At 39.0% G+C, this 17,471-nt stretch overlaps 1 protein-coding gene across 1 annotated transcript; it reads right to left on the minus strand.

The window, feature by feature from the left end:
• Nucleotides 1–1,375: 1,375 nt before the first annotated feature.
• On the minus strand, nt 1,376–4,435 carry LOC145005388 (uncharacterized). Its single transcript, XM_078964466.1, has 4 exons — nt 3,126–4,435; nt 2,940–3,019; nt 2,396–2,660; nt 1,376–1,777 (listed from the first exon to the last, which is right to left on the minus strand). The coding sequence occupies exons 1-4, from the start codon at nt 3,865–3,867 to the stop codon at nt 1,518–1,520; spliced, it is 1,347 nt and encodes a 448-aa protein (XP_078820592.1). The 5' UTR covers nt 3,868–4,435; the 3' UTR covers nt 1,376–1,517.
• Between the last annotated feature and the right edge of the window lie 13,036 nt (nt 4,436–17,471).

A 17,471-nucleotide genomic window follows, 5' to 3' on the forward strand; every position in this document is an offset into this window, starting at 1 on the left:
AACAAATATAGAGGAATTGAAAGGAACAAATGCAAGTATAAAGACTTTACGACTTGCAAACCATCAACTTTTACTGGGAAAGAATATATGATCGAAGTTATGGACTGGATCTTTGAAATGGAGCTAGCTTTCATAACATGTGGTTGCAAGGGCAAGCTACAAACTACTTATACTGTGTGTCAGTTTAGGGGTGGGGCCATTCGTTGGTGGAACACTTTGGGAAATATCAAAAGCCCCAATGAGCCACTACAACTGACATGGACAAAACTCTTGGTACACTTTAAACACAAGTTCTGATCAACCCAAAACATGCTAGAGCTGGAGAACCACTTCCTAATGTTGAAAAATATAAATATGTCCATCAATGAGTATACTAATGTCTTCACAGACAAGTTGGAGTTTTCTTTGCACATCGTCCCTGAAGAGTTGACAAAAACTGATTGGTATACAAAGGGACTACCATGGGAGTACATTGTGCCAGTATGCCAGACACCTACTCTTGAGGCGGCCATCTGGGTTGCTAAGTCTATTGAAGTAATGATCAAAGGAATAACCGCCAAGAAGGTTGAAGTTGTCGAGAAGAGACTGTTTTAATTATATATATATATATATATATATATATATATATATATATATATATATATATATATATATATATATATATATATATATATATATATATATATATATATATAAGGGGTAAATAGCAATTTCCAGAAACTGTTTTAATTAGATATATTGGCTTAAAGGTGGATTCTGTTTATATGGTTATACCCGAGTGGTCAATTGTTTCAAAAATATAATATATTCATATGTTTGATAACATCCAACGCAGCTGTGTATCCATAGCTTTTTTGCTCGATTTAAACATAGAACTGCTCGAATTTTTGAATGCGTTTTAACCCTTACCCTTAGTAACCTTCCCTTGGACCATTTGAATCGCTTCTCCCTCCCTCTTAGCTACCAAACCCGAGAGAAAAAGACTGAAAAATGAGCGAGGTCGGCTAGGGTTTTAGTGGGGAAGAAGACATTTCAAGCTCAACATAAACCAAATATACTACTGAAATTTTTGTAAGGGTATCATGGGATACTCCAGGCTCCAATGTGGATCCGCCTATGGGTAAGGGGCCGAGTAGGAAGGGCCGGCCGAGTAATCGACCAACTCGATGAATTTTACAACATTACACGTGACAAAATCAAGTGCAATGGTTAGATTCACGAACGAAGATAGATAAGAAAAGAGCTCACGATGTGAAAAGAGCTCATGATGTAAAGATCACCGCATGCATACAAAAATTAGTGAGCTTTTGCAATATTTCTATCATATAACACAAATGAGAATACCTAAGTACTCGAAAGCAAGTTCTAGTTAAGCTTTCATATAAATTTAAGTAGGATTTATGGATAAAAGTTATTTCGTACATGACCCAATTAACTATTGCTAAAAAATTGTGATGATACAAAGAAACTTTAGAACAAATTAAATCAAAAACAAATTCGATTGTGCTTGATTGGCTTCAAAGTCGAAGGTAACCTCCTCTTTCTCCGCCTCCCATAGTTCTTTTATGGAAAGATCTCCGATTAAAAGACCAATTTCTTTTCAACTCTCTTTGTCTTCTCCATACCATTAATCGGCTATATAAAAATGGAAACAAGAAACATAAAAGCACAAAAACTAATGTAGCCACACAAAGCATCATAACATTTCTGAACCCGATTTTCAGCTTCGGATCTTTTTGTTGTGTCCAAGGTACACCTCCCACATTCATTCCAAACACTGTCAAGAAAATTTCATACCATCACAATCTTTTTACAAAAATAATTAATGGGGGAACAAAAAGATACAATTTTTATGAACTTTTCTTGAAAATAATCATCGGGTGAAGAAAAATATACAATTTTTATGAACTTTTCTTAAAAATAATCAATGGGGGAGCAAAAAGATACAATTTTTATGAATTTCTCTAGAAAATAATTAATGGGGGAACAAACAGATACAACTTTTATGAATTTTTCTTGGAAAATTAGTGAGGGAACAAAAAGTTACAATTTTTATAAACTTTTCTTGAAAATATTTAAAGGGTAACAAAAAGATACAATTTGTATGAACTTTCTTGAAAATAGTTAATGAGGGAAGAAACATATACAACTTTTATGAACATTTCTTGAAAATAGTTAAAGGAGGGTACAAAAAGATACCATTTATATGAACATTTCTTGAAAATAATTAAAGGAGGGTAAAAAAAGATACAATTTCTTATGATCTTTTCTTGAAAACAATTATCTAGGGAACAAAAAGATACAATTTTTATGAACTTTTGATGAAAATAATTACTGGGAGGAACAAAAAGATACAATTTTTATACTAAAATGGAGACTCATTGAAGAATCTAACCTCCTGTGATGATGGATAGAGGAAGGAAGATGATAGAGAGGAAAGATAGACAATATAGTTTTCTGTTGATTTGTTCGGCCTGCCAGCTGTCAAGTCCAGCCTGGACAGCTTTGACTCGGTTGCTTATGAAGCCAACATTGTCTTTTAGTCTTCTGAGTCGCCCAATTAACTCTTCAAGTGAATTGATGTCTTCATTAGCAAACCAACTTTTTGTTGAACACTTTTCTTTCACTCTTGGGAACACTTGTTCCCCATGTGCAATCACCTACATTCATCCAAGGATACGAGATTTTAGAATGTTATGGAAAAAATTGAATTATTTTGTTATTTAATATTGCTTTCATTTCTTCCATTGTGCTTTGAAAATTATACCCGATTACAACAATGTAACAAATTGAAAGTACAAAATTGTAATAGAAGCGATTTTTTTTCCATAAACAATGTCAAGAAAAAAATAAAAAAACTTTCTTCTATATTCATGTTACAAGTTGACTTTCCAAAGTCAAAGTTTCTATAATGGAAAGAATCAAAGAATGCGAACTACCTGCAATAGGCGTTGCAAATCTAGAAGCATTTTTGGAAATCGTCTATCATTCAACAATTGCTTCTTCAAAGAAAAACCACCTAAAAATCAGAAATTCCTTAATTAACCATAACTAAAAAAAAAAAAAAAAAAAGAAAATTGTTTATCCAATTGATTTTGTATCAATGATTCAAGATTCGATTTTACCTTTATCCAAATCAAGTTCAACAGAATCAAGCCCAATCTCAAGATTAGTAACAACATCTTCAAGATGATCCACATGTGTATCAATAACATGAACAACAAGATTCGATACAGATCTAGGAACAGGATTATCAGCCTCCTCTGAATGATTCATAGTCAACAAAAAGTCAAGAACATGTTCCTTAATCACAATCCCACCTCTATCAACCATCTCATCCCCAAATTTAGGACTCGGGCTTTCAACACTTGGAATCTCACTAAGCAAAGATTGACCCACAGGTGAAAACCCCAATCTGGGTACCCGACCCAATGACACAGTAATCACCGAATTCTCTGTAATTCTAGCAGCTAATCGAAATGTAAACTTGCTAGAAGCTGGACCAGGTGAATTAACCCTAAATACAAGAGCTCCATCAACATGCGCACAATAGGGTCCATTGCTAACTAAAGAAAGAATGTCTTGAAGCTTTAATGGTGGACAAAGAACATCGATTAGGTATTGTGCTGATTGAGAAAGCTTTTGATTCCCTTTCGGAAGTTCGACATGATACCAACAGAATTTTTTGCCATTACCCTCGATTAAATCCCAATCTTTATCACAGTATTCACCAAATCCGTCGAAGATGTATGCTTTTAGTCTAACCTGACCAGGGTAACGAGTTCGAAAGGGGCGCCTCAGAAGGTGATGATCGCGAGTGGGTGATGTTGCGTCGGTTTCCTCTTCGTTCATATCGTCGCTACCCATCTACAATGTGATGAACTTTGTGTTTGGATATCAGAGCAATCGTTCAGGTGTTTGTTTGAGGAGAAAATGAAATGGATTGAAACGACAGCAATCGATCATTCTTTGAACATATAAACAGTCGAGAATTCGAATCAATTCATCAAACCCAACAAGAAATTAGCAGTTGGATTAGAGGTTAAAACCATATTGATTTAGCATTGATGCAATATGAACTCAACCCAGAAAGTGTATTCAAGAATCAAGATCATCAGAAGTTTGAAAGTATGAGACCCATAAAGAAAACTTTACCTCTTAAAGCCGACGACTTTTTTCTGTGAACTAGATTATATGAAGCTAAAGCAATGTTATAGATTACAATCTTAGAACTTGAAATTACCAAAAAGAAAGCATTAATCTGAAGATTAAATTTTAAAAAATGATGTGGGACGGAGGACACGAGAAGAAAAATGAGGTAAACGGATAACACCCAAGCAATTTGGGAAGACCATGGACATCAGCTGTCTTCGCATAATCGAGCAGCTTCCACGAAAGTTCATATTTTCCAGATTTGAATAATTTTATAATATGTCTGCATCGGAAACAAATACGGAGTAGTATATATTAAATAATTTAATGCTATTTTTATACACGAAACAACTGATAATTGTATGAATACATTAAGCAAAACCAGTGAAGAGGGCATCCGATTTCTGACAATGATTTTTTTAACTATATTTAGTATGGAATAAAGATTCGTAAGAATATTTTCAAGATCTTAGTTTTAAATTTCATAACATTGAAATAAATACAAGAAAAAATTATACATAATTATTTACTAGTTTATAACTTGTGGGAACGATGGATGGTTACAAAATTAATTAAATTTTTATATTAAAAATTTAAAGTTATTAATCAATTATTTTAAATAAATTATTAATTAAGAGATTTTTTTAATTATATAAAATTGTAATCATTAAGTTAAATAAATATATGAAATTATATCACTTTATAATTTATATTAATTTTATTTTAATTTTTATTTTAATGTTATTAATTTAATGTAGATAGAGTGAAAATTTAAAATGAATAATTAATAGGTTGACAAGTTGCAAGTATTAATTATGAGACATAATAAGTTGAAACATGATAAAAGAATAATAAATAATTAAGAATTCTAATAAGGTGATACATGTCAAAAGAAGAATAAAACTACTTTTTTTTTTATTAAAATAAGGATTTTTATAAATCTGATCCATCGTGATTTCTAAAATTTTCAGGATTGGTCATCGTCCACGTTAGAAACTTTTTTACCCTGTTTTTATTTTATCTTTAATTTTGTTTAAATACAATTTATCAAAAAAGCAAAAATAAAAGGAAATAAAAAAACATCCCTCCCATATCTAGGGATGGCAATCATCGACCAAATCCATAACTCAACACCGACCTAACACGAAAATAAACGGATTTGAGTTGAGATTTTTGACCCGCCTACCCACCAACCCGCCAACCCATTTATTTCATGGGTTGGATTGGGTTACCTGTTTGGGTTTGCGGGTCAACCCATCAACCCGATTATACATATATATATATATATATATATATATATATATATATATATATATATATATATATATATATATATATTATGTTTAAAACATATATGTAATTATTTATCACTTTTAAATATTTGATTATCATTTAATTATTTTCCGATTCCAAAACTGCAAAACATCTTCGAGTCGACTTAGTGTGCCCTAGCCCCTAAGAAGCCCCTAATCAAAAAAATTCAGTTTTCAGTCTTCAAACTCACAACTCCGTGTCTCCCGTCTCCATCGACTCATCGATTGCCGCAGTGTCACACGCACACCAGTCGTCTTCTCATCCTACGACTGTCACACACCACTCATCGTTGTCATTCTTGTTTATGACTTTATGTTGAATATTTAAAACTTCATGACTTCATTTTATTTGTATTTTTTAATTTCATTTTAAAATGTGTTGCTTAGTGAACGGGTTATATGGGTTGAGTTCGACACACTGACCAACAAACCCACGAACCCATATACTTATACGGGTTATATAGGTTGGGTTGGGTTGATGTTTTCAACCCGCCAACCCACCAATCCATATATTATATGGGTTGGCTTGGGTCAATATGTTTCGACCCGTCAACCCGCCAATCCGTGACCCGCCAACCCGAACACAACCTAATTGTCAGGCCTACAAATATTCGATACCTCCACCCGTACTCCCTTCTCCATCCTTTACACTTTCTCTCGAATTCCTCTTGATTTCAATGTTACATCCAAATTTTCAAATCAATTTTTTTTTCATTTTTAAATTCATAGCAAAATAGTTTTCAAAAAACCAACCCAAGAAAAATCATATTGTCAAATAGAATTCTACACGTGATCCAAAATGTCCAAAAATAAAACCCCCCTGCAAATGTGTCAAATCAAGCATTCTTCTTCCCGCGATGGTTAAAAATATCTGAAACACATTTAATAAACAACTATAAGCTCACAACTTAGTGAGTTTCCCAAAATATCATATCCAACACAACACATAAAACAACTACGAATTATCAGCAACATTAGAGACTACCCGAAGTCTCAAAGGGCAAACAACACGCCCCGTGGGTTACCAATAACCCCGGAGACTATCTAAAGTGTCAACACATATAAACAACACATTCACAGTAATAGCACTTAGACCCAGCTGGTCATCACATGTATGTATATGTGTGTGTGTGTGTGTATATATATATATATATATATATGTGTGTGTGTGTGTGTGTATATATATATATATATATATATATATATATATATATATATATATAACGCCCGTGTTTCTAGGCTAGGCATTAATGATGATGTAATAGTCTAGGTCAATCTTTGTTACTTATTTTTAAGTAATAAAGATGTATTATTTTAGTATTATGTGCTTATACTTAATTATTATTATTTAATTAATTAAGAATAAAAATTAGTGTCGAAAATAAATGTTAGATAAACCTTGTAGTGGTTGAAATAAGGATTCTGGATATATAAAGAATACTGAAATCTTAGTTATAATGAAGAAGTTATGACATGTCGAAGTTTCGCAACAGAACCAGCACGACGTTGTATGATGTAAAAAGTGAATTTACAATAATGTGATTTTTAGCCTTAGCAATCTAAATGAAAGTCGTAGTATACATTAAACCGAGAGTGTGCATAAAAGGAATGTCCAAATCTAACTTCGTATGAGGAAGTTATGAATTTTCTAAGATTTTGCATCTCAATATGCAGCCCGAAACTCGAATTTTAGATCGAGTGATTTTTAGCCGAAACAACCTACACGAGAATCGAATACCTTGTTGATAGTAGTTCAACAGTAATAAGACAGACGAAAACGGACGTCAGATGAAGAAGTTATGAATTTTTAACGGACTTTTCATGTCCTGACCTGTTAAAATTATAACTTTAAAAATAAATTCAAAATTAGCCAACGGAATCTAAATGAAAGTTGTAGAGCATAATTTCACCTACGCGTCGATATAAAGAATATAAAAAACGGAGTTCGTATGCGAAAGTTACGAACTTTTGAAGTTTTGGGCACAAACTTCGAGGCTGGTCCGACGGAGTATGCCCATCGTACCGAAGGAGTACGCCCAACGTACTTGTGTAAGTGATCTGTAGTCCATCACATACCTACTCCTTCGAATGAGAGACATATGTCGTAGCATTGACGCGTCCGAACTGATCCACTTCGTACGCCCAACGAAGAGATGTGCGAGGCAGTACACCACACATACCGAAGAATTATGCCCAACATACTAAGGAGCTTCGGCCTCCTATAAATAGGATTCGAAGCCAGCCGATTTTTGGTTACAAAATCTTACTTCTTTCACCTCCTACTTTCTTTTTACCTACACTAAATACCCCAAGCCTAGAGTATCATCCTAGCATCGTAAGCAAGCCCTAGAGAGCCCAAAGATCCCGAGAAAAGAGTTTTTCGAAACGAACATCTGCCCACATGAAGCCTGGTTTTTTTTAGAAAACATCACAGTTTCATCAGAAAATATTATTTTAAGAGACGAGGTGTTGTCCAATTATCGTTAAAACAAGTGAGTGTGTGGTCAGTTTCATCTTACATATAAATATGAAGTATTTTCTATATAATACGTGCTATGTGTATATATATTGTTTGTTTATTTGAGATAGATGTTGAAGGAAGTTTTTATACATGTTTAGAATGATTTAAACTTTATATGTAATTTTATCTACAAATATGTTGGGTATAACATGGGTAGATGAAATAGTTGATGTGTGTTAAAATGGTGAGAGACCTCTATGTTGTTGTTGTTGTTGTTGTCGTCATCTAGCACAGTATAGATAACGACCACGAACCTTTCTAGACAGTCCAGTGGAATGCTAGCAGGCTCGAAAACTGTAGGTGTTGGTGAACTATATGTTCGTTGGTGTACTCCATCCCCTCATGGTTGCCTTAAGGACATGTATGGATGAGGAATCCCCTCAGCTGGAAAGTCCATCCCAATGATAATCCTTAGACCAGGTCCCTTGTGATAGGTGTTTAGGGACGTAAAGTGAGGATAACGGGAATGGGTAATCAGGGATATTGTTGGGTGATGAAATTAATAAATTTATTGTTGGTTGATGAAATTAATAAATTTATTTATTGTGGGTTGAAAACCCTATATGCTCACCAGACTCCCAAGTCTGACCCACTCAGCTTTTTATATTACAGGTAGTGGACCTAGAGCATAGTTGGATGATGAAGAGGGATTTTTGGATTATACACCATTAGATGTAAATATCTGTTGTAAGGTTTATAATATACTGTTTATGCTTTTGGTCTGTATCGATGTGGACATCCCGAGTTTTGTAATGAAAAGAAAAATACATTTCTTTAAGAAATGTTTTGATAATTTTTTATCATATTTTGTTTTGGGACAAGTTCCACATACTTTTATCGGAGAGATTAGTCTAATTTTATTTTAAAACATAAACTAAATCGGTCTTTTCTAGTCAAGAAATTGGAGATGTCACAATATATACAACTATTCTACCACACATGTAAGAACAAGTGAGGAGACTCACCTGTCACTGATGACTGATAAAACTCACACTCGAACTGTCTGAACCAAACTCCGCCTAAATAATTACACTAATTAACCTTAATTAATAATTAACATATTTTCACACACACTTCTAAATCCAAGTCAAGTCTAGTCCACACACTTAGAGTAAAAGACCATTATACCCCTCACCATCCACTTAATACTCAAATGGAAAATATCCACAAAAGTCAACTTAGTCAGTACGTTCAACGTACCTGACCCTATGTTGGGTGTAGATCGCATCACCAAGAAACGGGCTCACATAAGACTATGTGGGGCGTAGCTAAGCATACACGCAGCATACGCATGTTGCTCCCAACATCTTCATGCAAAATGTATTAATCCTTAAGACATTCATTCTAAACATAGATCTGGCCCCTAAATAAGGTCTTGATGCATAAATATCTGACTTTAAGCCCTTGCATGGCTATAAGCAGCTAAAACTCAAAACCCATAACTTTTACTTCATAAAACATCCACAACTCATTCATGAAAGAAAAGAAGTGACCAAGCTAGCATTTTTATGACTCAAGACACTCTGGAATGTCTGAAAGGACAACTTAATAACTTACGAGTATTCCCTAGTCACAAAGATCCAAGCTTGGGATAAAAAGAACCAAAATGCAAGACTAAAAAGATCTATTTATATAAGCTCCAAGATTTGAACTTTATACCTTAAAAAGGTGCATAAGAGGATGAAGTTTCTGGATCTACAAGCTAGAGTGCACCACCACCTCTTGAATGATCTTCTTTCTAGCACCAAACACTCAAGATTCACTTTCCAAGCTTCAAATCTCTCATACACAAGCTAGGGTTTTGTTCTATGGTTTAGAGGGAAAGGAGGATGGATAAGATGATGTCCAAGGGAGGACTAGATGACTAAATAGGGGTCACACCCTAAATTTTATGGTTTGTGTAACACCCCGAAATATCAAGAGTAGAGTCGAAGGGCTAAAAGTGTAAATCTTGAAGGGCAACTTGGCGAGTCCATGGATGGACTCGGCGAGTAGGGTCGCGACTTTGGTTGCATGTCAAGTGGCCTACTCGGCGAGTCCAAAGATGGACTCGGCGAGTAGGTGCTGAGTGGAGAAAACCCTAATTCTCGGGGTTGAGCCCTATATAAAGAACTTAACATCCATTCCCCTAGCCTCTTTACTCATCCTCAAGTCCAGAAACCCTTAGCATTCGTGTGTGTGTGGATCAAAGTGCATTTGGGAGCTTGAAGGGTATTTGTTGAAGAAATCTTGGGAGTTTGGAGGCTTGGAGCAAGGGGCTTCACTTGGATTCGAGTTTCATTGCATTTGGGGCGTTCTTTTGAGGTAATATCTCGTTCTTGGGTTGTTACTCATATGGATTCATCATTTTGGGGTTTATGGGGAGCTTATCTTGGGATGTTTTGGAGTTTGGAGGTTAGATCTGAGGTTGCTACCTCAGATCTGGAATGGGGAAGGTCTAGAGTGCATTAAAGTCCCTGTGTTTGAGTGCTTAGTGAAGCCATCATGTCCCAAACCCTAGCCCTAAAGTGTATAAGGCCTAGATCTCTTTGGATTCACGTAAAGTTTGCCACTTTATGTGATGGATGGGTTGTAGGAGGCTAGATCTATGTTTTGGATCAATTGCATGGCCTGAATGTTTCTGTATGGATTCAGACCGGTGGTACTCGGCGAGTCACATGGGTGGACTCGACGAGTTGCTTGAAGATGAGCTGGAACTCGATGAGTTGGATGAACAACTCGGCGAGTAGGTTGAAGATAGCCTTAGAATCGGCGAGTCTTGTCGAAGAATCCCAATATTTTCAGGTTGAGTCGAGAATCGATGAGTCAACAGATGACTCGATGAGTTGGGTGCGAGTGGACTCAGAGTTGTTGGACTCGGCGAGTCTCGGGGTGACTCGGCGAGTCAGGTGATGGACTGAGGGAAGTTCTGAGCTTGGGGACTCGGCGAGTCATCGGGTTGACTCGGCGAGTAGAGTCAGTCAGGGGTTGACTTTGACCGTTGTCCAGAGTTGAATAGTTTGACTTTGTAGTGTTAGTCAGCCAGGAGCAAGGTGGTATTAAATAGAGATATGCTTGTGTTGTAGGAGGACGATAGCTTGGTAGATCGAGCGCTAGTGATTCCGAGATATGCGAGGTATGTCTTCTCACTATACTTTACCTTGAGTAGGTAACCAGAGTTATGTGACATAGTATTTGTATGCTATGTATGTTATTTGTTGTACTGCATTATTTCTATGTGATTTATGCTGTGCATGTTTACAAAGTTAGAACCGGAAGGTTCACAGAGTTAGAACCCGAGGGTTCACAGAGTCTGGGTGCACGGACCCACAGAGTTATAGCCTCGAGTGGCTAATATGTGTTTTATGTGGTATTTTGGGGAACTCACTAAGCTTTATGCTTACAGTGTTTGCTGTTAATTGTTTCAGGCACTAGTGACGACCGCGGGAAGGCGCCGGCTTGATCAGTACACACGCACGGGATTTATGATTTTGAGATCTTGGGATTTTGTATTACTTGGATTGAACGATTGAAAATGGTTGTTTTTTGAATATTAAATGAATCACGTTTTATAAAAAAATTTGAAAAATTTGTTTTGAAATTTACGGTGTTACAATTTGGTATCAGAGCCTTGGTTTGAGGGATTTGGATGCACCTTCGGGCGTATTTGAACTCAAACCGAGGATTTGTGAAATTTTACAACCAAAACTACAAATTTTCTAAAAAGAAAAAGAAGTTTTGGAGACAAGCAAAGTGGAAGGTGTGTACGGTCAGCCAGTGCCCGAACGGTGAATCCCCAAAATACCCTTACTTTTGTGTTATGAGATATTTATGATGCACTTTATGAGATATTATTGCATGCTAGAGATAGGCTAGATATTCCATATCTTAGGACTAGAGTGGCCTGATTTGTGATGCCTTAGCCTAGGGATTGCTGTTTTATGCAATGTGCTTTTGAGTATGTGATGAGTGAGAATATTTAGTTGGAATCCTTGAGGGGATTCGAGTAGAAGAGTAATCGAGGGGAGATACCTAGATAAGTACCGTGGTACTTAGCAAAGGAGTAGTTAAAACCCGCGAGGGGAAGAGTTACAGAGTTCGGTGGTACTTTCTGGGATGAGCTGAGCAAGCAGAGTTATCACCCAGAGTGAGTTATATATATCCTTCGATGCTCGAATGATGCTTGCTTTGTGCTTTGTGGAACTCTCGATGATGGGAATCAGCTACCAAGCGGATATGACGATATTCAGGAGGTAGATGGCTAGCATCATTAGGAGCTCTTCAGCAGCTGATGGCAGAGAAGTGTGAGAATCTAGGAAGAGCCTAGGGAGTATCTATAGCCAGATGAGTGTGCTGGCAGAGTAGGGAATTTCACTGGAGAGCAAGCACGCAACGAAATTGGGGATCGAGAAGGCTAAGCAGCTACTTAGGAGCTCTGGGATAGTCCGTGTGGAAAGTATGGGTAGATGTGGCAGGTAGTATGGGCCCGTACTACTAAAAGCAGATGACCCATACTTGATACAGGGGGTATTCTGAAGTTTCTAATGAGCGTAGTGAGGAGTGATGTTATGGTTCGAGTACCATACATCGAAGCAGATTGAGGAGTGATGTTATGGTTCGAGTACCATACATCGGAGCAGGTGGAGGATTGATGTTATGGTTCGAGTACCATACATCGAAGCAGATTGAGGAGTGATGTTATGGTTCGAGTACCATACATAGGAGCAGGTGGAGGATTGATGTTATGGTTCGAGTACCATACATCGGAACAGATGGAGGAGTGATGTTATGGTTCGAGTACCATACATCAAAGCAGATTGAGGAGTGATGTTATGGTTCGAGTACCATACATTGGAGCAGGTGGAGGATTGATGCTATGGTTCAAGTACCATACATCGAAGCAGATTGAGGAGTGATGATATGGTCCGAGTACTATACATCAGAGCAGATGAAGGATTGATGATATGGTTCGGGTACCATACACCAGAGAATATTGAGAAGAGATGTCATGGGATGGGTACCATGGTTCGTAGTGATTGATGCTTATGGTTCTTCGGTTATCCGGTCTCGATTGATGAGGTAGAGATTGGATGCTATGGGTTTTAGGTCTGTTGGCCATGATTGAGTTCGAAGAGGCATCCTTTGAGAGGGAGGTTGAGAGCCTTTCAGAGTATTTTGGTAAGGAGTCAGAGGGAGGTGAGAATTTCGGTCTGAGTGGAGCAATCAATCGATAGAGGAGATGTCACCTTCTATGATCTGAGTGGTGTTATTTATGTTCGTGTGCGAAACATGAGAGGCATGATGTTTAAGTTTTGGGTTTGGGGGTGAACCGTGCAGGTTGTCATTGATGATGATTTTCCCTCCGGAGTATCAGGTAGCATGTGTGCCGCGAGGCAGTGATTATCATGAGCAGATAATCAGTTAGGACTGAGATAGTCGAGGACCACGTTACACCTATTTGAGTATAATAGGGTGTATTGTAGTGGTATCAGTGGGGAGTCCAGTAGAGTTTATCAGAGCAGTGGTTTTTGATCTATGTTGGGTATTGAATATGGGAGTAGGTCCCTGTTCTTGGGATGATCCATGTGTTGGAACATTGGTTGATGAGTCGAGGTGGGGGAGTATGATGATTCGTGGTTCAGTCTATGGGTCAGTGATGTTATTGGACAGTTGAGTTGTTTGGTATTGGATTGGTACGAGACCTGGAACGACTAGAGGCCATCGTGACAAGAAGTTCTTGAGGATTTCATCTGAGGTTTAGAGTCCATGAGATCGATTGATTTCCTTAAAAGGGATTTTCGGGCGTTGCGCAGCTCTTGCCAGGGGCAGGTGCGATTCTGCTGGTAAAAAAAATTATTAATAATAATAATAATAATAATAATAATAATAATAATAATAATAATAATAATAATAATAATAATTAGTAGGATGGTTGTATGCCAATTGGGGACGGTTCGAACCCTAGTGGGGGAGAACCGGGTATTTTATTGAGGGAACCAGAGATTTGTGCAAGAGCGGTTAGGGGTTGAATACAGGAACCTGCAGCTTGAATTCATGGGATCAGGGTCATTGGTGATCAGGGAAAGTTGCAGGGCGAGAAAATGCAGGTGGTATGTGTCTGATAGAGAGATGCACGTCTCCACAGCAGGTGGCAAATGGATAGGAATCTGGCGGTGGTCAGGGTCGTTTCTAGTGGAAGGCTCGTGATGACAGTATAGGCAGTCGAGAACTTCTGGGTCGAAGTATGGATTGTTTATGCCTTTTTGGGGTGGCTAGAAGATCATCGAGCAGCCAACTTCTGAGCCGGTATGTGTATTCTTGCGTGGATTCTAAGCAGTAGAGGAAAGGATTCCGGAGGATCATCAGTGTGTTCTGAAGCATCAGCGCTTTCTTTGTATTCCAAGTGAGTGCTTGGATACACCGAAGTTGCGCATTGGGTATAATGAGGAATTATTATGAGGCTCAGAAGAATGTATTGTTGTATATGTATGGTGCTGGGAGTAGGAGAATCAGTGGTAGAGGCAGGACATTGTGATGTTCGGTGATGGTGTTCCGTGGTTTCCGCGTATAGCGTCTTGATTTCGGAGTTATTTAGAGTCTTGAGTTTGAAGCGACTATTGATGTATCATGTATCCAGGGTTCCAGGGGGAGCCCTTCACGTATTGTCATCAAGAGGGAATTATTTAAGGAAGTGGATCTCCGTAGAGATGGGTTCTGCATATAGTGGTTGCCGCTAGAGTCTGTAATGCATATTGGGACAAGTGTGTAACCACCTATGATAGTCTTCGGTGCATGAGTTAGTGAGTATAGTGTGGCATTGTTATGAGAATGAGAGTATAGGGTGATACTATGGGGGGATCGTAGTATTCACCAGTCAGAGGGTGTTGTGATGCTACGGGGAGCCGTAGTACTCGCAACCCAGAGAGAGAGAGTTGTGATACTACGGGGAGCCGTAGTATTCGCCAGTCAGAGGGTGTTGTGATGCTACAGGGAGTTGTAGTACTCACAAGTCAGAGAGTGGGAGTCGTGGTACTGCGGGGAGCCGTAGTACTCACTAGTCGGTTGGCGTTGTGGTGCTATGAGGAATCGTAGTACTCACTAGTCAGAGTCTGTCATGATATTGCAAGAAGCCATAGAACTCGCTAGATAGCAAGAGAGTGTGATGATGGAGTGTTCTCTGATCAGTGTACGATGCAGAGGAGTTTTAGGCTTGAGTAGCCCTAATATTGAGTTTTGGAGCCTAGTGGTTAAACCGGGGCGAGGCTGGGGCCTCCGCCTCTGTCGAGAGATTCAACAAGGTGCGCAGGAGATATGTGCAGCAGACTCCAGAGATCAGAGTTGACTCGAGCTTCGATCGGATTGTATTTTTCGTATGAGAAGAAGAGAATTTAGTGACTTGCATGTCACTGGGCCGGAATATTTGTCAAAGGGAGGAAGTTGGTGTGATATCTTGGGTCATGATATGTGTGACCTTTGGAGGTTCAACTGTGGGGTCAAAAGCTGATGTGGTGTTCAGTATCGAAGAGGGATATGAGAAATGAGGTAGAGTTTACCTTGGTGATGTCTGAGGACACTGCAGAGCAAGCGAACGATTCAGACGCTCGAGGACATACTTCAGGCATATATATATATATATATATATATATATATATATATATATATATATATATATATATATATATATAATAGATTTCGGAGAGAGTTGTCACACGTATTTGCCCTTGGCAGAGCTTTCCTGCAACAACAGCCATCAGTTGAGCACCAGTGTGCCAACCTTTGAGCTGTTGTATGGGAGAAGGTGTCGTTAGATCGGTAGTCATTGAGCAGTGTGATTGCGGTGGTGGTATGGAATGACATCATGTTGTGGTGATTGTTGAGGACGCGGAAGGGATTCCGCGGGTGTAGAGCCAAGAGTCTCAGAATGGATGCAGGGATGGAGTATGGGACTCCCAGCTTGATTCTGATCAGGGATTCGTGTGTGTAGTGGTGGTTTCCCCTGGGGATGTTGGAGATGTCGTCAGTGTGACGGGTTTTCCTAACTTGAGAGTGCGAGGACTGGTGCAGCATGTGCGTGTGATTGCAAAAAGAGGACTCGTGGGAGTTACTCTGAGATTGAAGAATGGGTCTTTCGGTCAGCATGGAATGGATAGAGTGGGTTTTAGATCAGGGATCCGGTGGTTCATGGTTTTCTAGCTCTTATGGGTCGAATGATTGCTGAGATTTGGAGCAGTGATGCATCATGAGATGTACTCAATTGTTGTGTGTGAATATCAGAGGGTAAAGCCGGTGCCCGGGTTGAGACGGTGGTCAGGACACCGCAAGGAAAGACAAAGTGAGTTCGAGTTTCGATGGGTATGCCTTGAGGGACCTGGTCCGGTTAAGGCCAGGTGGCGTGTTGTGGGAGTATTTTTGGAGATGAGTTGCCGTAGGCTTCGAGGACGAAGCCTAATTTAAGTGGGGGAGAATTGTAACACCCCGAAATATCAAGAGTAGAGTTGAAGGGCTAAAAGTGTAAATCTTGAAGGGCAACTCGGTGAGTCCATGGATGGACTCGGCGAGTAGGGTCACGACTTTGGTCGCGTGTCAAGTGGCCTACTCGGCGAGTCCAAAGATGGACTCGACGAGTAGGTGCTGAGTGGAGAAATCCCTAATTCTCGTGGTTGAGCCCTATATAAAGAACTTAACATCCATTCCCCTAGCCTCTTTAATCATCCTCAAGTCCAGAAACCCTTAGCATTCGTGTGTGTGTGGATCAAAGTGCATTTGGGAGCTTGAAGGGTATTTGTTGAAGAAATCTTGGGAGTTTGGAGGCTTGGAGCAAGGGGCTTCGCTTGGATTCGAGTTTCATTGCAGTTGGGGCGTTCTTTTGAGGTAATATCTCGTTCTTGGGTTGTTACTCATATGGATTCATCATTTTGGGGTTTATGGGGAGCTTATCTTGGGATGTTTTGGAGTTTGGAGGTTAGATCTGAGGTTGCTACCTCAGATCTGGAATGGGGAAGGTCTAGAGTGCGTTAAAGTCCCTGTGTTTGAGTGCTTAGTGAAGCCATCATGTCCCAAACCCTAGCCCTAAAGTGTATAAGGCCTAGATCTCTTTGGATTCACGTAAAGTTTGCCATTTTATGTGATGGATGGGTTGTAGGAGGTTAGATCTATGTTTTGGATCAATTGCATGGCCTGGAATGCTTCTGTATGGATTCAGACCGGTGGTACTTGGCGAGTCACATGGGTGGACTCGACGAGTTGCTTGAAGATGAGCTGGAACTCGATGAGTTGGATGAACAACTCGGCGAGTAGGTTGAAGATAGCCTTAGAATCGGCGAGTCTTGTCGAAGAATCCCAATATTTTCAGGTTGAGTCGAGAATCGATGAGTCAACGGATGACTCGATGAGTTGGGTGCGAGTGGACTCAAAGTTGTTGGACTCGGCGAGTCTCGGGGTGACTCGGCGAGTCAGGTGATGGACTGAGGGAAGTTCTGAGCTTGGGGACTCGGTGAGTCATCGGG

The sequence above is a fragment of the Lactuca saligna genome, chromosome 7, assembly GCF_052625555.1.
Source record: "Lactuca saligna cultivar CGN05327 chromosome 7, ASM5262555v1, whole genome shotgun sequence".
Lineage (NCBI taxonomy): Eukaryota > Viridiplantae > Streptophyta > Magnoliopsida > Asterales > Asteraceae > Lactuca > Lactuca saligna.